Here is a 20,424-nt window from a genome sequence, read left to right as displayed (position 1 = left end):
TAATGTGGGATATACTGGCAAATGCGTGACTGCTTTCATGCTGTGCCACCGCTCCAGGGACCTGTGCCTGGGCTGGAGATGAGCACCAAGTGAAGCCAGGACTGGAAGGGATGCACATGTGGTTAGGGCACACTGCTTTACCCACACCAAGGTGAACACCCTGGCTCAGCCAAAGCAAGCTGAAGCATATTGTGAGTCTGATTTGCAGCTGGGTATTGGGGTTTGTACTTTACTCCAGGAGTTAGGCTGTTCTGTTGGTTTTGTTAAACTGGCTGTAGTGGCCCCTCATTTACCCTTCTCGTCCTCTGTGGCCTGCCTTCTGCCACAAGTGACACTTAACCCAGGAAAGGCACAGAGTGGTTATCATCTGAGAGTGCTGCCACTTCTTAGCTAGCACTAGATCTGTACGGTGAAGTGCGAAATACTTGAGGGAAGCAGAGAGGAAACCTTTGGTTAGTTAAGGGAAGACAGCTGTTGATGGTGGTTCTGTGTTGAAACGGTTTGTGAGAAACTGGTAAAGACTGAAAGCAATGAATGGCTGTTTTGGCAGGATGCACATCTTGCACCCAGCCTGTCTCATACCCTGGCCACACGGTATCTTTTTATTGGGATATATCAGCCAGTTATATGGCTAATTCCTCTGCTGATATGGGGATAAATCCAAATGAAACCCGTAGCCCTGTAACTTATTTGACTTAATGAAGATCACAGGAGGGATGAAGAGGCAGAAAGTGTCACCTTATCTGCAGAGCCGAGTCAGCATGGGGGAAGAGGGGGCAGGATGGGACTCAGCTTGGCCAGGTTGAATCTAGCCCTGTGCAGAGGGAGGAAAGCAGTAGCAGCTGTGCGAGGTGGCACGTCAGCTTGTTTAGAAGGGCTTTAAACAGCAAGCAATGACACCTACAGTCGCGTCAGCTCTTCCTGAGCCTGAAAACAGACTGAGGGAAAAGGGAAAAAAGAGAGCATACATTTTATTTTTAAAAATGTGAAGCAAAGAACATGAATATCAGGAGGAGAACTGTGCAAAGCCTGTATTTCGCCTTTGTCCTCCATTAATATTTAAAGATTCTTAAATATTAAGTCCCCTTTCACAGTGTATACATTTTCAAGTCAGCCTCAAAAGGTAAGGACTTTTGTGTTGAGGCTAAAACAACCTGCAGAGGCAGAAAGCTCAGAAGAAAGAAAAAAAAACTGCAACGTGCTGAAGTTGAAATACTTTCCGTTAGACCTTGGCCTGCTGCAAGGGAATGACGGGGAAATTAATTCTTGAGGATATTGGCATTGCCAAAATGCGCCACGTCACCGTGGGAGTGAACATTCCTTAAGGGGAAAACTTGTGGCATGCACATGCAATTGTTGTCGAGACAGCTCAGACCTTTAAATCTTAGTGCTGCAAAGAACAAGGGTTTTTAAGACCTCATTGTGATAATTAGATCTAACTTTCTCCTCTTTTTTTCTTTTATACAGTGCTCACGTATCACAAGTCAGTAGTAACATTCCTGCTACAGGAGAGTAAGTGTCTCTTTTACAATTTTGTAGCTACCTTTTTTGTATATTGGAGCTTTTTAAAGTATTGCTGGTTATTCTTTGTTTTTTCTTTAAGGGTTGTTCTTACACAAACAAAAAAAAGACAGTTTTTCCCAAACCAAAGCATTTGCAATGCTAATAAATCACTTCCTCTGAAAAATTCTCAGGCCTTGGTTCTTCCCTCCCACTGTGCCTGCAATGTTTTGGTTAGGCAGAACTTGCATATTTAAGAAGCCATTCGAACTGTGTCATCCTCTTCCTCTTGTTTGCGCCCTGTTGCATCCCAGCAGAGGACAGTGCTTGACCCCACTACTAGAACCGAGAGCAGCACAGCTAACGAGTTGGCTCCCTTGCCAGAGCTGGAAATTCCCAATGACTGATGGGTTTGAAGAACTGATTCTTGTCAAAACGTGAAACACAGACATACTTGCCAAGTTAAACCGTGTGGTTTTTTGCAGTTGCTAAGATCTTTTGACTTTTTTGGGAACTGCAGTCTCAGCAGACTTAGAATTATAGCAACTTAGCAACAACTTCTGTAAATTCTCTGGGAGAAGTCAGCCCAGGTACAGGTTCCCATACTCATAGCTACTCAGTTGAAAATTAAGCAGCAAATCCTGCAAATAACTTTTTTAATTATGGAAAAAGCACTAGAAGCTATATACAGACTTTGGACAGGTGTGCTTGAAAAACTCAGTCTTCAGCAGACTACTTAAAGCATTGCAGAAACTGGGATGGGGCAGGGATGTACAGAAATGTGTTTCCAAATGATCTTTTTGGGGAAAAAAAAATTAGATATTGCCCATGAAAACTTCCTCTGGTGAAGGAAGGAAGGAAATATTACAAGAAAATGTCAGTACCAAAGGAGATTTGGTTGTTTTGGAAGTTCAAGTAGCCTCACATCTTTAACTGATGCAACTGCAGAGGCTCCCTTGCTGTGGCTTGGGTGGAAGCCCTCTGACTGCCAGTGGCATGATGGTGATCTCACACCAGAGTAAGTCAAGGGTGGCTGTGGGTGCACGCACAGCACAAGAACAGTGCGAAAACAGCATGAACTCAAAACCAAATACGTGCTTGGTCACTGAGTTAAGTATATGAGGAGTTTGTAGTGAGGTACTGTTGGCGTGTTCTCATCTACCTGTGAGACAGCAGTGAATCACCTTCTTGCAGATGATCCATTGCCTTACTGAGCCAGATTGCACAAGAGACTTGACTGGTGTCAGCATGGCTGGGTATCAAATACAATTTTGTTAGGGCAAAGACTGTTAAAGTGGAGGGTGAAAGTTAGGCACCAATATCTGAAGTTGCAGTAAGTAAAATTAGCTGATTTACTGAAGGTTCAAACATCCCTACAAATAAAAAAGAGCAAAATGAGTTGGGAAGGCTCAGCTCTTCTGGGGGACTTGAACATCAGAGTATCTGAAGATTTTGGCTTAGTTCTTTGCAGATTTCACAGCCCTAATGACATTTTATACTGCCTTGCCATCATAATGAAACATAACCCTCGGATACCCTTGCTTTATTTGTTGTTGCAGAGAGGGAGCTCCACAAAGTCTTTGACCTTATTTTTCGGCTTGACAGGTATTTAGAGAAGACAATCCGCTCAGCCGTGGAGCAGCATCTCTTTGATGTTCATGGCTCAGGCGGCCAGAGTTCAGAGGACTCTGAATCGGGAACATCGTCAGCCTCTTCTAATGTGTCTGCCAGGCAGAGGAGGCGACACCACAAAGAGCAGGAGGAAGCCCGGAGAAACAGAGACATGTACGAGCCTGATTTCTTTGTTTTGGAAAGTATATTTCATTAAGTGTACCCTAGTCACGTCCTCTTATCAAGGCAATGCTTCGTTCTGTTATGAAATGCACTGGCCCTTGCCCTGAGTTGAAAGTGCAGAGCAGACTGCAGTGCCTGTGCAGCACTCCATTGCATCAGTTAGAGCTGGGAAATGTAGAGTTTTTTAGAGGTCATGGAGCAGGGCAAAGCATGAGAAGAATCAGGCTTTTTACGCAGTATAGTAGTCTTTAATTACAGTATTTGGAATTGTTTAATTACAGTATTTGTTACTTTAGTGGAAATTCCCAAGCAGTTGGCCCTATTGCCTGTCACTTTCTTTAGATAAAAACATTGGGTTTAGATGCTTTTCTGAATTCAGAGTGTCTTCAAAAATGAGATCAAGTTCCCCTTTTGTATGTGGAGGCACAGCTTATGTTTGGGTTTATTGAGGAGACCTGAGAGTTTGTCTGAAAGTAGAAAAATCTTCCTTTTGATTAATCAGAATTTAAGAATTTTTATCCACCCTGTTACACAAAGTTTAAACATGATTTACTGGTGAATTTCATTAAATGTCTGTCAAAGAGTAAAAGTTATACCTCTTTTTCCTTTCATACTCCTCTACTTGTGGCATATATTGTGTGGTACAAACGTATTACCACCGCAGCCTTAACAAACACTTGCGCAAGGCATAGCTATCTCTGAGGAACTGTAACTACAGACTTTGCAAGGCCATGGTCTAATCAGTGCTTACACATATGTCTATCTTTAACACAGCACTAATTCTTGTAAAGAATGCGTATACTTGACTGTTGTATTTGATTGCTAGGATTTCAAGTTAGATTCCAAAATAGACATCTAGTGTCTTGTGCTTTTTTCCTGGGTGCTGAATTCCCCAGATCCTACTGGATCTGCACCTTCCTATAGGAAGTCGCTTTTAGGCAGGTGCATAACCACCAGTACCTCATGTTAGTATTGCAGCCGTGCTATTTCCATGCCATTTCACATTTAGCCATGCTAAAATGTGTCAGTGCTACAGTTGTAAAAAATGCATAGTTACAAAATAAAAAGCCATTTCCATAGTGAATGAAAATATGCTGTGAAGGTAGACTGGGAAATTAGCACTTGCAAGTCACCAAAGTATCTGGCAGCAGCTCTGAAGTAGTATTTCTTGTTTAGTAGCCCTGCTGACAGGCACCTCAGGTAAGTAGGTCAGAGGCTGTCTAGTGTACGTGTTTGGAAGCATATAGTACTGCAGGGCTTTTTTTCAACATTGTGTTACAGATCTGCCTTTAGACAGGGTTGACACAGTTGTTCAGGTTTGGTCCATAAGGCTGGAGCCAAGGATTTAAAGCACATCGGAAGTTTTGAATGCTGGCTAGAGTTCAGGCTGTTTTCCCTGGTTTTCCCTTAGGTCAGATTGCTGGAACTCCTTTGGGTGAATTACCAGAATTGGGAACTCCTTTCAAAACTTATTTATGTTGTTGTTATTTTGATTGTCAGTGACTTCATCTTCTTGCCTTGTGATGGATCACAAGAGGATCTGTAATGTCACAAGATGGGACTTCAGATAGGAAGAGTGTTTATTGCAAAAACACATATGTGAACTCCCAGGCTTTGGAGACTACATGATCTGCAGGCTACGTATATGTAGTTGTAGAAACCTCCACAAAGGCAGATGTGTTATTTTAGAAGTTTAATCAGAGATTTATAATACCTCTTTGTATTTCTCTTCCACCAACAAAACCTAGAGATTCATGATCTAGAAAATCACTGAAACTTTCTGGTTTTGTTTTTGATCTGAATATTTTGTCATGCTGGCACTGTCCAGATACTACAGAGTAACTGGTTTCTTGTCACACCACTGCAAGTCTGGGTAAATTCTCCTGCTGTTCGTGAAAGCAGGCTTTGGAGTTGTACACCACTGCATAAGGCAGCAGCACATGCAACAGTTAGCAAGCATTCCAGTTTCAATGTCGAGTGTAAGCAGCCTGCCTTTAGCCTCTGGCAGGGTAGAATGGTGAAGAATGAGATGCATTGTGTTTTGCCTGTTCCCATAATGTAGTGATGTGTTATGTATGTGCGTCTTCAGTATTGCACAAAGTAGAGGGAAGACTACTAAACAGGTTGTGAAGGGAAAACAGCATCCTGAAGGATCCATCAGGGTAATTGTGCAGAGCAAGATAAGCCATGCGACAGGCTTCTGGAAAACATGCACAAACACCACTAGCCCAGAGAGTCACAGCTAGTGCATCACATGATGACTTAAAGCTAGCTGTCCTGTTCACTTCCCAACATAGCAGAACAGTCCTCTGTCCAAGCAGTTGCATTGCTGTTGCAGAGATGTGTTCCTTTTTATGTTTTGTGTAATTCCCAAATAGGAATCAAGCATTTGGCTAAAGCACCACAGGCCTGCTCTTTCATTTGACAATATGAGTAAGAGGGACGATTATGCAGTGTCATGCACCAAAGGAGATCCTTGGACTGCAGCTGTGAATCACTTTTCTAAATTAAAAGCACGTGTCTCAAAGGAAAATATGCTGCATATTCTCTATAAAAATACCACAGACAGCCAGGAGCTAGTCCAGCTTCCATGTGAAGTCAATGGGATTCTCTGTGTTGGCTTTAGTGGGAAGTGAATCAAGTCCCAAATGTTGATCCTCACAGCTTTCTCACCTGAGGTGTATACACCTGGCTTTCACTCCTCAATGGGATCTAGCATTGCACAGCATGTGGTGTTTGCTGCAGTAGGAAGAACCAGAGATACTGGTTTCGTAGGGCACAGATGATGTTCCAGAACTGAACCAGTCAGCATGATGCATTTCTCTATTGCTACCATAAATGTAGCGGGAGAGTGTTTTAGACAACCTCTTGTTGTAACGTCCCTTTTCTTTTTAGGGAAGTCGTCAACAAAGAAAACATTCCCTCTGGATTCAGCAATCTTGAAGACTGTATTCTAACTGCTCAAGAAGTAGAAAAACTACAAGACAACAGCTCCGGGTATCTTAGTGAAAGGAATAAACCAAAACGGCAGAAATCCAGCACCAAGCTTTCAGAGCTTAATGACAACCAGGACAGTCCTGTGGTAAGCTGACATGCTGTACTATTTGACGCCTAGTACTAGGGTGGGAAGAGGTCTTTTTTATTTCAGTGCACACCTGGTTCCCTTGGATAGCCATTTTTTGCCTGCAGTACAAGTGTAAGTGGCTGTTTTGGACTATGAGGAACACTGGATCCCACACTTGTAACCTTTGTGTTGAGGCAACTGAGAAGCCGTATTTTTGCTGTGATCCTCTTACTCCATCCGTAGTTACTTTCTATTTCCACAACTTTTTACTTTTTTCCTATGAATTCAGTAAAGCATTTTGGAAAGGGAAAAAGGCAGTAAGTCTTTTTCCCAGTCTTCCAAAAGTCTTGCAAGGTGGTTGGAACCTCAGATGCAGGTTTACATGTTTAGGTCAAGTTTATTTTTATATTCCTGCTAAGTTCTGAAACTGTAGATCGCAAGTGACTTCTTGATAATAAGATGACAAAGGTGTTTTATGCCTTTTCCCTAAAGTCTGTGTGTTACTGTGGTGTTTGCGATTTGCAAAACACTTTGGAGTGTGTTGGTCCAAAAGATGATCCCTGTAGCTACCTTTTACTGAGGAGGTAGGTGACACCAATATAACGTCCTAAAAATCTGGAATACTGTAGAATTTGCCCAGCATATTCTTGTGTAACCTTTACAGTAGAAAACAGTCTGCCAACTTTTACAAGCTGTAGAATAAAACTGATGCACCCCCCTTCACTCTCAATGAGACCAGGCACTGATTATAGTGTCTGCAGTTGGGAAACTGTGCTGTGCTTCAATGCAGGGTCTGCTTACAGTGGCAGAAGTGCTATGCATCCCGGTGCCTGGCACCAGGCTTGCATTACACAGTTACTAGCAACAGTGAAAGCTGTGTGAAAAGACTGTCCTTCCAAGCTATAGGGTATTTCCTTTAGTTATACTTAAGTTTTAGAGCCTGCTGTGAGTGAGTTCCTTCTTAATGTGACATTGTGTTGGGACTCATTTTATTTAGGTCACAAAATTGCATGGATCTGATGCTATTACCCTGTGCAGAGAGAGACACAGATTTGGCTTCTCTTTGTGATAAAAAGGAGGCAAGACACCAAAAATTGTAGGCTGTGCTTAGATTTAGTGCTCAATCTCAGTAGCCTACTCATGTGATACTTCATGAAAGAGCACAGTGAGATAGACGCACTCTCACTTTGCGTCTTTGCTTGAAGCAACTTTGAGATAGGCAAAGGTCAAGTGCTTGCACTCTTTTCTGCACCTCTTCTCTGTACCTGTGGAGTGTAAAGCAGTTTAAATGTAGATCAGAATTTGACTCTGTTTGGGAAAGGAAAGACTGACAGAAGCATCCACTTTTGCTGTGGACCTGAAAAAGATTCATGAAGTCTTAAAACAACGTGCCCAGTAGAAAAGTCCTCAAACTTACCTGTGTGCACTGGACTTTGCCCTGCCCCTCATTTTTTGATCTCTTGAGGGGCAAAGGCTGAAAGGAACATAAAATGGACTAACATTCCACAAAAAGCACTTTGACCAAGATGACCATCAGTGTGGTTCTTGCTGGTTTTGCTAGAGGAAGTGTCACAACGAGATTGTCAACTGGGAGTATCTTTATGAAATAGCTTGGAGAGAGCATGGAGCTACTCTTTTTGAAGAGCAAAGGCTGCTGTTTAAGTTTTCATGAGTGCACTTATTTCATACTTGCATTTCAGAGACTGCCAGCAGGATGTGTGGTGGTTTAGCTTTCTTTTGGCTACATCTTTATACTTCAAATAGTAGCCCAAATTAGACTACCTACTTGGAGTATCAAAGGACATAACCTGCACCTTAGCATTTACTAATAGGCCTTCGTCATGTGAACAAGTTTGTGACGTTGTATCTTATTAGCCACCATTTTCTGAGCCTTCCTGCTTTTCAAAGACTGAAAGTGTATGTAGGACAGTGTGTGGAAGCTTTCCTCTTAGCTGTCTAATTGCATCTGACTCAAAAGCGTAAGTCAGCGGTGGAAAACCTGTCAGTTCCACTTACTCTCCCGAGCAAACCAACCACAAAGCATTAAAAGCATTTCAGAGGCATGGTAGCCAGCTACCAATAGGACTTGAAGAATCACATTAAGCAAGGCTGGAATGATTGAGCTGTGTCACCCTATGGGGCTGAAGGTGTAGCAGGTGAGAGGGGGCTGTGACTGCCCCAAGAAGTCTTTGCACACAGTTCCCAGGGCCAGGGCAGGAACCACACTCCATTCTACTGACTGACTTCCTCCTATTTAAGAGAGACTTGCCCAAAAACCGGGGTAGAAAACCTCCTGGACATGTGCCCAAGGTGGCAACATAACTTATCTTCCCAGTACTTTCTCGAGCTCTTAGAGGACAACAGCGTTAATGTTCCTAGTGGTAGCGAAGGCAAATTTCAGAACAAGTTGTCATAACTAGCTGAATTCCTTGCCCTGCATTCGTATCAGCACAACTTAACATTACCTCTGTGCACATGACAGTCTCTTTGCATTCTTCTACCCGTTTAAGAAGAAAGTAGGGAAGGGTTTGACTGAGAAGGGGAGTGTTTTCTAAGTTGAGCATAAGGAGTCCTGCTGGGAAGATGCTGTGGATTTTGGTACCTGCTCTTACAGGACTTGGGCACACCACAGGATTGCTCAGCCTGTCTGTAAAATGGGAACTGGCAGGGTACCATGCAGCATTATTCTGTTAGACATTTTGAGGTCGTCTGATGAAAAAGACGAAGCAGTGAGAAGCTGGATTTTTGTAGGTTATGGGCAATAAAGTGTGGGTTTTGTTCTGTTATAAATGTGTAGCAGGCAGCAGTCTGATTGTTGTCTTGTTTCTAGAAGTCCTGTTGGATACTTCTGTATTTGATCTGTTTAATGGCCTACAGGTTGAATGTTTCTCTAATGTATCTGACTGCTTTAACATTTACTGTATTACAGAGTATGGAAAGCTTTAGCTCATCCAGGCCTATAGACAGAGCAGGACCTGATGACATGGAAATTTTATCTGAAGAAAGGTGAATTTTTTTTTTGTAATATATGTATGTTTTATTTTCCCTGTCGTTGTGGTACAGCCTAAGAGATGTTCCACCAGAGACTATGAGGGTGATATTTAGTTATGCTGCAGAATGGCATTACCCCCACCACGTTAGCTTTAAAGTAGAAATGTATGGAGGCACTGTGTATGTTGTGTGGGCTCTGCCCAGCAGCATATGCCACCAAGACTCTTCACCCAGCCTGTTAGGAATGGCACTGAAGATGCTGATGATGCAGACTTGAAAAGAAGTCAGCAGTGAAGCACCTGAACCAGCACGCTGCACACAGGGGACTGCAGGGCCTGCAGGGCCTGCCTCACCTGGCCTATGGGTTGGGAATCCAGCCCTTTTGTTTGTGCTTTGCTCTTCTGCGAGAGCTGTGCAGCCCCACTGTACTCGCCTGAGATGGCAGTTTTTCTCCATAGTTATGTTTGTTGGGAGAGTTGTGTTGGATTAAGGGCACTGGAATTAAATGATGTATTTTTCACAAATAGCTTCTGAAAGGAGGCAAAAGTACATAGTTTAGCAGCCTGACGTGCTGCAGCACAGTGTGTCTCTTCCTTTACTGAATGAATTAGTAAGTGTGCAGCAGTAGCAAGAATCTAAAACCCTGTGTGTGCAGAAGTCCTGCTTGTTTTTGTTACAAGACAAGTCTGGTTTTGTATTTGTAATATGTTGGTTTGTTTTTGTTCTTTTGTAGCAAAGAAAGTGAAAACGATGAGGTTTTTTTCAGGCACTCTCAGGTTGGTATTTTGGGGGTTTCGTGTTTCAGTTTTGTGGTCTCTGAATGGGCTTTTTATTGAGTAGAAGTGAGGCGTATAGTTCTGTGAAATTTTGTTTCTCTCAGAGAAATGGAGTTAGCATTTGCTTTTTCTTTCCCTTCCTTCTGCTTTTTACTTACATAATTTAGGGAGCCTCTCAGCCACTGAGGAGTCTGAAAGCATCTGCTCAGTCCCTTCGATCCCTCCTTGCCAAAAAGGGCAGTGTCATTGAAGTCAGCACTTTGGTTTAACTGATGCCAAGTTCCCTTATTAATCGTTGCAAACAGGTTGTGTGACTGGTTATCTCCCAGGGTAGTAAGATTAGCTTGTCTCTCTTGATTTCTCTAAAATCATTTGGTCTTTTTATTTATGATTTCCCGATGTGTTGCCTTTGAACATAGGTGTCTGTGATCAATTTGTCTTAGAAAACTGAATCATCTCCTGCTTCTCTCTTTAAGGGTAGGTGGTTGGGATGGATGTCAGGAGAGGAGATGTGACATTGACGGCAACAGTTTTTTCCCCAACTTTCCGTTTCTGCTTAACACCCACCTCCTGCATTGGCTTTATGGTGGTTTTCTTCTCACTGTTCAGCAAAGTGAAGATTGGGTTTGGGTCAGATGAACACCTTTGCAGTCACTGGTTCATTTCGGTTTGCTTGAAACACCTCTAGACGGACAAGCATTTAAAATACTAGGGAGAGTATTTTATCTTCTGATAAATCTGACGCACCTCTCCCTCAGTTGTGCACAGCTGTGGACAATGTCTGGTTTCTCTGGCCGTCTGGAGTTAACTGAGGGCTGATAGTATTTTTAAACTAGCCTCCTCTTCTGTTTTATTGAAAATAAAAGCCACATTTATCGCCTTTGGAAGACTTCATTTCTGGTAGGTATTGTTTTCATGTAGCAGGAAAGGTAAAAGAGATTATTTGCTAACAGCTGGGCTCTGACCAGCTGTGTTGTAGCTGGAGAAGTCTGTGGGACACTGAAACGTGTAACCTCTGCAAGGGATGTTCAGTGCTGCCTTTGATCACTGCTCTGACTGGGCTTAGATGGATCTCCTACTTTGCTCCCAGAGGGCCAGTAATCCTCGATGATCCTGCACTTGCTCATGAGCTGTTGTGTTTTCCAGAGCATGGATTTTGCAACACCTTGTTCCTCACGTACAGGCTTGCATGTGGAGAAGGTGCTGTTGCTGCCATGCCACACAATACTCCCATTAAGCTTTTAAATTAGTCTAGGGGAGGTGTATTTAAATATGAAGTCATAATCTTAAAATGAACTTTTCCTTAGGAAGAGTTTTAAAATTTAGAATTTTAACTGCAGGAGAAGACCGTAGCCAGAGATTGTATTATATAGGAATTACAAGGTCAAGAAAATGTTACATTCCTCCAGGGTAGTTTTACATTCCTTGTCCCTTATAAGCGTTTTGCTTAGGGCAGCTTAAAGACATACCTTTTGTAACAAACAACTCATTCAGGATGAGGAAGGGACGAGGACTTTCCTACTCTTTTCTCCTTCTCACCCTGTCTCCAGTCTGAAGATATTAGGAAAGGTATTTGGAATTTGGCATAGCTACCAGTTGTGCAGGCTTGGGTCTCCATGAAGCAGTAAAAATACCTTGAAACATATGTCCTGAATGAACGTTCAGTGCTTTTGTAGCCTTCATAATCTGCCCTTGCAAGTAGCTAAGCTCCAGGATGTAGACTGTGATTTGAAAAACAGGTTTCTAGTACCCAGGTTTTGATAAGGGAAGGGTGTTTAAGATGCATACCAACATGACAACAAGTGTAGAGAGGGATTGGCATGACTCAGGAGTAAGGCAGCAGAATGGCTGCGTTCTTGCATCAGATTGTATGACCAAGAGGTGCTTAAGGATGCTTCCTGCTTGTGGTTGTAATGGATGGTCAGATGTAGGGGAAGCAAGCCTTTTAAATAAAATTGATTTTAAACCACATGTAATCAAACAGAATACAACTTCCTGATCAGAATTCAAAGATCTTTCTGTTGCCATTTATTTTTAGCTGCTTGAGCTACTCTTTATGCTGAATCTCCATTGGAGCAGGGAGAATGAAAACAGCTGACTTATCCCCAAGTTACTTAGATCTGTAGTTACTGGTACCTGCAAAGCATGGCTGCAGAAGCAGCTTCTAAAAAGTGGAACTCAAGTGCCTCATTTCAAGATTTTTTGGTGGTCATTTATGTAATATCTGCAGTGCACTGTGACTGCCAACTGCTACCGAGATCATCAATTTGCTGCCCCTTTGGTTTGTAAGAAATTGTGGCACATCCCTACCTAAAGCACAGTAGTTCTCCCTCACTTGATTTTTGTCCTGGAGGTTGGCAGCTGGTGGCATCAGGAAATCAAATAGGAAAATAAGTGATGGGAATACTGAATTATCTACCACTCTATGGATTTCGAGTGTTAATGCAAAGAAGGTTAAACATCTGCTTTCTTGAGTCTCCTGGGTTTGTACCACCATTGTTCTTCAGAACGCCTAATGATTTATTCATTGTATTAGAGGCTACATCAGTGAGCAAGGAAAGGAGAGTAACTGGCTGCAGGCACACCACAGGCCTGTTTTTAAACAGCTTTTAAATATTTCCAACAATTGAAGTGAGTTTAGAAGGAGGAAGACATTGATATGATCTTTCTAATATATCTGTAATGGAAGTGTTTACCCATCTGGGACGTGCTCTTATATCTGCTACAGATATTTTTTAAGAGTCTTAATAAGTCAGGAGATAGTACGCTCTTCATAGAAAGACATTTAACTCTGTAATTAGTATCAGTGGTGGTGACAAGATGGTATTTTCAGGTTGGTCCCTTTGAAATTGTTAAAATCTAGGTTAAAGTTCCACTCTTCACACTTCTTGATGTTATTAAAAATAGCACCAATTTTGAAACATACTGCTTTATTTCTTCCAGGTTTAACATACTGTGCTGGCAATTTAAATGCAGTTTATCAACTGGTACAGTTTGTTCTTTAGTAGATGTAGAAGGCTGCCTGTTTCTGGCCACTGACCAGTCTTCCTGTTTGTAATGTACACTGACTATTTAGATCTTGGCAAGAAATTTGTTACTGGACCTTAAAGAAATATTTAAGTCCTCCCAACCTGGAAGCAGCTTAAAAGATATTGAATGGTGAATGAGCATTTTTCCATGTACAGCTCTCACAATAAACATGTTTGTAATCATATTTAGTGTCAAGCTGTACGAGTTGTTAGTGCTTGGCAAACTGTCATCTAGAGTTTTCTTTTGTTATAATGTTTCAAAAAGGCAATTTATTGAAATGGAAAGGAAATACAAACCTTATACAAATATAATGCAGAACACTCTTTACAAATACCAGGGTGTTCATCACCCAGGTTTTTAGAACTGTAGGACAGCCTAGGTTGGAAGGGACCTCAAAAGATCACCTGGTCCAACCTTTTGTGGGAAAGGGAGCCTAGATGAGATTATCTAGCACCCTGTCCAGTTGCAGGGATTGATGGGATTGAATCCAGATAAAAACATTTATTCATATGATTTGTCTACTGGGCAGGTTTTTTCCCTCTCTACATGAAGCTTACTTGTTTTTCTCTGCTCAAAGGGGAAAAAAACCCCAAACACATCATTAGCTTTGTGGAGATGAGAAAAAATAAATGTGCCTTAGTGGCATGTACTAAGGATATTGATTTAGTACGGTTTGGCCACGCTTCTGGATTCACAAGTAAAATACATCCAAATGTACCAGTTATTTTCTTTAGGCCCATTTTCTTCACACATCAGCACATGCAGATAGCTAACTAGATTATCAAAATACCTGCAGGAGGAAAATCTGCATGTTGACTACCTGTTAGGCTATATTTGAGAGAATTATGCCTAAGCTGTTCTTACCAAGATCAAAGAGTTTACGTAGTAATGTAATGCTGTCGATTCGGATAGCTCTGTGATTGTTGGTGGGTTTACACATATCACACTATATGTTTATGTACGTGCTTTACGCTTCCCTTTCCCTACTGCCCTTCTCTGAGGCGTTACAGCTGATTTATTTTAGAGTGACAAAACTGCTCATGTCATCAAGCCCCATTACAGACCCGTGCACTGTGTGCCTGGATTGTGGGAATGGCAGCAATTTCTGCATAAATACACACGACGTGTGGTATGTGCAGTGGTGAGACAAACAGCAGTTGCTTCTAGGTAGTGCTAAATGATGAATCATTTACTTGACAGCATTCTGCCTTTTTTTTTTTCCTAAGTCATTGGATGCTTGTGTGAATTTTTTGGCTTTTTCCCAGAGTCCACACTGCTTCCAGCTGAGGTGCCAAACCCCACTGCCATTTGGTTTTGCGCAACACCAGTTTAATACTCAGAGCTCCTCCATAAATAGTTCTGCTCTCCCTACGCCCAGCTAGAAAACAACCACAGGAAATCGGGGAATGTGCAGCCAGCACAGCTTAGCTGGCACTAATTGATCTGAGCCAGCACAGCCTGCATGAGAGCATTCGTGTACGTAGCCTGCACTGCTTGCTGTCTGTGGCTGCTACCTCAGGAGCTTTGGTGCCTGCTTTTTAGAAGACACCGTATTGCTACAGCCTTACGACAGCGGCAGCATTTTTGTTGTTGCTTCAAGGAGTTGCACTCCTGTAGGAAGTGTACCCAGCCGCCCCCTCTCTCTCCCTTTTCTTGCTGCCTTCCTCCCTCCCTTTTCATCCCAATCGATTACTGGAGCCTTTTTCAGCTGCATGCAATTGTCAGGGCAGGCAGTCTCAGGAAATTGCAGTAGCTTTCTAAAGAAGGAAAAATTCAAGGAAGGCAGATGGACAGATGTTTTTATTGGTGTGAGTGAGCAATTAGTACGTAGGGGTCGCCAAGCAGGGGATTTGGATTTGGAGCTGGAAATGTCAGGATCTGTTTGTTTGGATCTGTTTTGCTAAAGGCGTGAGCTTACTGCTGCTTGTGACTGCAGGGGTTTTTTCCCTCCTCAGCCTCCTGAAACTTTTTTTTTTTTTCCTTTCTCTCTTACTTTTCTGGGTGTATGGGAATATAGCTGACTTCAAGTATGAAGATTCAAGAGCATCCAAGCATTCCTGAAAACAAGTTGCAAAGAAATCAAGATGCTGACGATCAGGAAAACAGCTTTGTGTCAGAAGTGCCACGGCTGGATTTGACAGCACTGAGTGATGACAACAACTGGGAAGGTAGGATTGTGTGATGGCTGGTCCTATGCGTGAAATGAGAGAGAGGGGAACCTGAGTGGGCTGGGTATATCTTTATGTGATCATGTTCCCTTGCCAAAAACAACAGGAAAGCAGTTTTGTCCTGAACATGGAACTGAAGGTTTGGAGAAACTGGAAGCAAAATACTGGATAGGTACCAATTCTAATTGTTGCTTAGAGGAAGAAAATTAATTGCTTTATTCTTGAAGTTACTTTAATGTGCTGTTTAGTACTGTTAAGTCCCTGAGTGTTTCAGGATAACTTATTTCTTGGTGGCTGGTCACTTAATACTAGAGTATTAAGCTAGACTGCCCTACACTTCAAAGAAATTGGGTATTTCACAGTCTAAAAGGAACTTCCTGCTTTTTCCCTTTTCTTCCACTCCAGTCGCTATTTAGAAATAACGATTCGGATCTGAAAAGCACAGCTGGAAAAAAGACTGTCTACCTGCTACTTTGGATGGCTCTTACAAACAACTTGTTTTTTTTATGTAAGCTGTGAAAAAATTCTGATCACCAGCTCAAACGGCAGTATTGAATTGCATGTGGTTTAAATTATTTTAATACTGTTTCTTAGCTCTCATCTCCAGAATGCATGCTTGGTTGACTGTTCTGACTCACTTAAGAGTGGGCAATCTGAGGGAATTCTGTGGGTACCACGAACCTCAATTTCATTTGAAATTGGGATGAATTGAAGGTGTCCAGCACCTCTGGGATCAGACCCTTTTCCAATTACTATGTCTCTGTGTACAAGCAAGAACTCTTCTGTTACTTTGTGCTTTAGGAGTGAAAGAGGGGCTTTGACAGGGAAGAAACAGGAAAATGCACGTATGGTATTTTAATAAAGCAAGAAAGGGAAAATATGTGACTAATTTATTGCTCTAAAAAAACAGTCTCTGAGGAACACTGAGAAGTTAAGTTCACTGCTCCTGCCTCCACAGCGTACGTGACCTAGTATATTTTGCCTTTACCTCTAGGAGGGGAGTAGTTACAACACTTCGGGCATGAGTAAAGAAAACCTGCAACCATGGCTGCCTTTGATTCAGCCAGGCAACTGGTCACCATGGACGGGGAGAGAATTTCTCCACTTGCTTGCTGGGCGGGGATTCCCTGAGTGGTATCACCACGCGTGCAGCATGGCTGATCAAAGCGTCATGGACGGGCTCCCAGGAGGCCTTGGCTGCCTTATGTGTTTGCTGAGATGCTCATTAGCTCTGCCCCACAGGGTCTTGAGCCAGGGTGAGCACATCTGTGTTCTCAGAGGTGATGTGTGGCTTCAGCCATCATGTGAACCTTTGGAAATAATGACTCTTTTTTTTCCTCCTGGGTTACTAATGGGAGTCATACGAATGTGTGAAGAGGAGAACACAGCTCCTTTCTGTCTGCCAGAGGCTTTCCCATCGCATGAAATAAGTTGCACCTTTGGTACAACTCCCTCTTTGTAGGCATGCTCTTATATTTGGATTCTAGCTTTCTTGCCCTGTAAATATGAAACAGGATTATAAGCACGTGTGACTGTGCTTGAAGAGTGCTTCTCTCTGATTCTTCTTTCCTCCATTCTGTTCACATGTATTTTACAAGAGAGGGAGGTGGGCAGTTGCAAAAGAATCAGCTGTTTGGGCTGAGAGAGATGTCATCTAAAATACTTGCCTTCCAGAATCACCATTTGCTTGGTGCAGATGAAAGAGCAGCAAAATGGTGCCTTCTGTGTCTCAGCAAGGAAAGACTTGAGTCGTTCGTAGCTGTGGATGTGAAATGAAGCTCACAGCAACCAGGAAGGGGAAGATGTTAATATCAACTCTCAGACTGCTTCTGCAACTAATGGCAGAGTCTGTTGTTGAGACTGGCTTTGCAAGGCAGGGTTGTACCACTCATCCACAGCTCTAGCAGCCAGGGAATCCTCCCTTTGCCTGCTAGCCTGTGTCACTCACACCTTCACACATCTTTTCAGGATCTGTGCCACAGCTTTGGTTGCATCTCCAGTGAAAAGGGAAAGGACTGTGCCTCCAAATGCAGTAACACTGAGTTGTTTATTGCTTTACTCTAGCAAATTTGGTGGGTCCATCTCTCAGGAAATTACCCATTCCTCCAGGACATAACTGAGCTGACTTTTGGGGGCAAGGACCACTGTGTCATAGTGCAGGAGATACAGAGCATCTAGTGACGAGGGCAACTGCTGGGCCTTTCACAAATGGCTTGTGAGAACAATTACAGGTTGAGGGGTTGCCTTCAGCTGTAGCTGTCACTACCTCCAGTCAAATGTTAGGAAAGGGCCTTGAAGAATGGGCACAGAATTATGCAAGACAACCTTGTCCATTGACTAGCTTTTATTTGTCACTCAGGCAGACTCTCCACCATGTTAAGAGCAGAGCTGCCTTAAAAACCCTCATTCAGGGACACAGAGCTGTGATAACTGCTGCCAGGGCCCCCTGCCTTTTATGTTATGCTAGGAGTAATTTTTACCAGATTTTTTTTTTTTAAGGTTCACCACATAGTCAAACCTATACACAAGAGATTTGCTGTACTTCTCCAGGCTATGCTCCCTTTACGTAAAGCTGAGCAGAGAGAGGACAGAGAAATTTGCTTCCCGCTTCCTCCAGTGCACACGCTCACACTCTGCCATGTGCCCACTTTCTGCATCCTCCTCACCTGCTACGTACAGGGGCGGATGCGTAGTAATCATCAGGCTGCTGATGTAGTATGCAGGGTGTGAGCAGTGCCCCAGCCAAATTCAAGTGCTGAACACTTAGCCTAGGTGCATTTCCCATGGTCCAAGAGAAGTGTGCAATTGGTGGATGCAAATCAAGTATTTTTATTCTCAGGCTGGGTGTGAACCATGCTGTCTCTGTGAACTGGGATGTGTGACTGCTAGGCTTGCCTGCTAAGCCCGTCAGTCGGTGCCAGCTGAGACAACTTGCGAGCGAGCAAGCATTTTCAGAGCTACTTCCATAGCAAGGGTTTTTAATTGTTGTGGATTACGTTTGAATTGAGTGCTGTGAGCGAGGAGGACAGAGTGTTCTCTCACAGTTCAACACAATTGTGCAGATTTCTTACCAAATGTTTCTAATTCAAGCCCAGAACTTGCTATCCTGCCCTGAAGGAAAATGTGGAAGTATGTTGCTCTCCGTAACAGCGGCTGGCCCTGTCAGCAGCTTGGAACTGAACAGGCAGTTCAGTAAATCGATACGATCCGTGGGGTTGCTGCCTACGTCGCCTGATTACTGACATTTTAAAAAAAGTTCCATAGATGAGATTTCAAGCAGAGTTTGCAGTGACAAGCAGTTATGAAACAATCAGTGCACATTTTTCTGCAAACTTTCAAGCTTTAAAAAAAAAAAAAAAAGAATAAGTTTAAAACACACTTTGAGTTCTCGGTGTTGAGAACTCAAGTATTGCAGCACTGAGACCCTGAGGGTGAAGCTGTTCTACACATAGTTCTGACACTGGCTTAACTGATGCTTTCCCATCAAAAAAAAAAAACAAAGTAGTGCAAAAAAATCCAGAGTATAGCAACAGGGAAGCTGGATTTAGATTTCTTTTTTTTAACACTGTGGACATGGATACATCAGTGTATTTGTGTGTAATGCTCGTTAGCATAAGAAATCAAGAGGTGATGAAACACTGCATTTTTATTACTATGTGTAGCATAGAAAAGCATAATTGCATTGTTTACAGATTTTATTTTATAGCATCAATATTTTTAAAATGTATTTTTCATTTTTTATTATGACATATTCTAAACAAAATACAAAGTTGGCTTGCTAGCTGAGAGATATGTCATCTCACTAACTGAAAAGGCATGGTAGCACTTTATTTGGGCGATTCTTTTTGATCTACGTAAGAAGAATACATCCTGATGTATTCAAACAAGGAAGTTTTCACACAGTTATTTATAAGATGAGTAAAACAAGTTGTTACTGAGCTAGTGGATGTTTGCGGGTCTTAAATTGCTTTATTCACTTCATCAGGAGAGGTCTTTCTGGGGTCTTTCAAGTGGGATTTAATACTAGGACCTCAGGTGCTGTAATTAGTTCAGGCTTTTTAATCCCTCCGGACCTACTTCGGTTTACAGCAGCTAAGATCTGGCCTCCTTTGTTTGTCAGATGGGTGTGTGTAAAAGCAGTGTTAGCAGCATATATCAGCTGTGTGGCCGCAGAGAGGGAAACAGGAGGTGCCCACGGCATTTTGCCAGCTGCACCTCAGGTGGGATGTGTGTGTGGGCACCCCTCTATTGGCCCTGCAGCGCCCTGTAACCCCATGGCAAATATACAATGTAATGATAGAAAAAGCCCGTTTTTGTCAGCAAGACCGCTTGGAGCTCACCAATAAAATTAATCTTTCTTCCTTCTCGCATGATACAGGTTAATTAATATCTCCAGCCCTCTATGCAGCAGGTTGGCAGAGAGGTTGTATTGCCATAGGCGTATGCGTGCCTATAGAGTTCTGCACAGCAACACCTAGCAGATGGCTGACAGCTTTGTTGAAAGATTAGCTGCTTGTGGGATTTTGAGAGGGAGTGCAGCACTTCTGAGGAACTGCAGGCTCAATACCAGCGTATTTCACTTATTTTGCGCCGACTTAGAAAAGGTGTACCTAAAAGAAATGCGTTGAGAGTCTGACCAAGAAGTAGAAAATTTTTTCATCCTTTCTCTGCGCTGGTGCATCCATAGTGGTTAAATATTCCCAAATATTCTTTTTCATGAACGGTTATCATTATGGAAAATGGGGAAAAAAATAGTACATGCAAAGAATGTGGAGATGAGTAGAAAACAGAGTTTTCTCTGAGCAAGACAGGAGATGAATAAGGGTAACTGCTCTGTCAAGTCAATGGCAAAGAAAAGGTAAAACATTTACATTCTTTACTGAGATTTTATTCTTCAATTAGCAGAAAGGGGAAAGGGTGACAACGTTAATCCTGATAGCAGATAATTCAAGCCTGAACCATTAAGTCCAGGAATTCAGCAACCTTCAGAAAAGGCTCAACACTTTGATAGCTATCTTGGATAAATGAATAACAAAAGGTATTATGTATTCTGTTAAACAGGAATTGATTGATTGTGCACTGTCAGAAAAAGCAGCAGCTT

General features: G+C 42.5%; 1 protein-coding gene across 4 annotated transcripts in view; it reads left to right on the top strand.

Moving 5' to 3' along the window:
• Positions 1–20,424, top strand: part of FAM13A (family with sequence similarity 13 member A) — a 136,502-nt gene that overhangs the window by 94,131 nt on the left and 21,947 nt on the right. For all 4 annotated transcript variants that reach the window (XM_068402928.1, XM_068402929.1, XM_068402930.1 and 1 more), the window contains 6 exons: positions 1,468–1,512; positions 3,106–3,285; positions 6,190–6,376; positions 9,288–9,364; positions 10,083–10,125; positions 15,173–15,323. In XM_068402928.1, coding sequence (XP_068259029.1) covers positions 1,468–1,512; positions 3,106–3,285; positions 6,190–6,376; positions 9,288–9,364; positions 10,083–10,125; positions 15,173–15,323 — 683 coding nt within the window. The remainder of the gene's footprint in view (positions 1–1,467; positions 1,513–3,105; positions 3,286–6,189; positions 6,377–9,287; positions 9,365–10,082; positions 10,126–15,172; positions 15,324–20,424) is intronic.

This window comes from Nyctibius grandis, chromosome 6 (assembly GCF_013368605.1).
Source record: "Nyctibius grandis isolate bNycGra1 chromosome 6, bNycGra1.pri, whole genome shotgun sequence".
Taxonomy (NCBI): Eukaryota; Metazoa; Chordata; class Aves; order Nyctibiiformes; family Nyctibiidae; genus Nyctibius; species Nyctibius grandis.
This window is presented reverse-complemented; position numbering and strand designations above follow the sequence as displayed.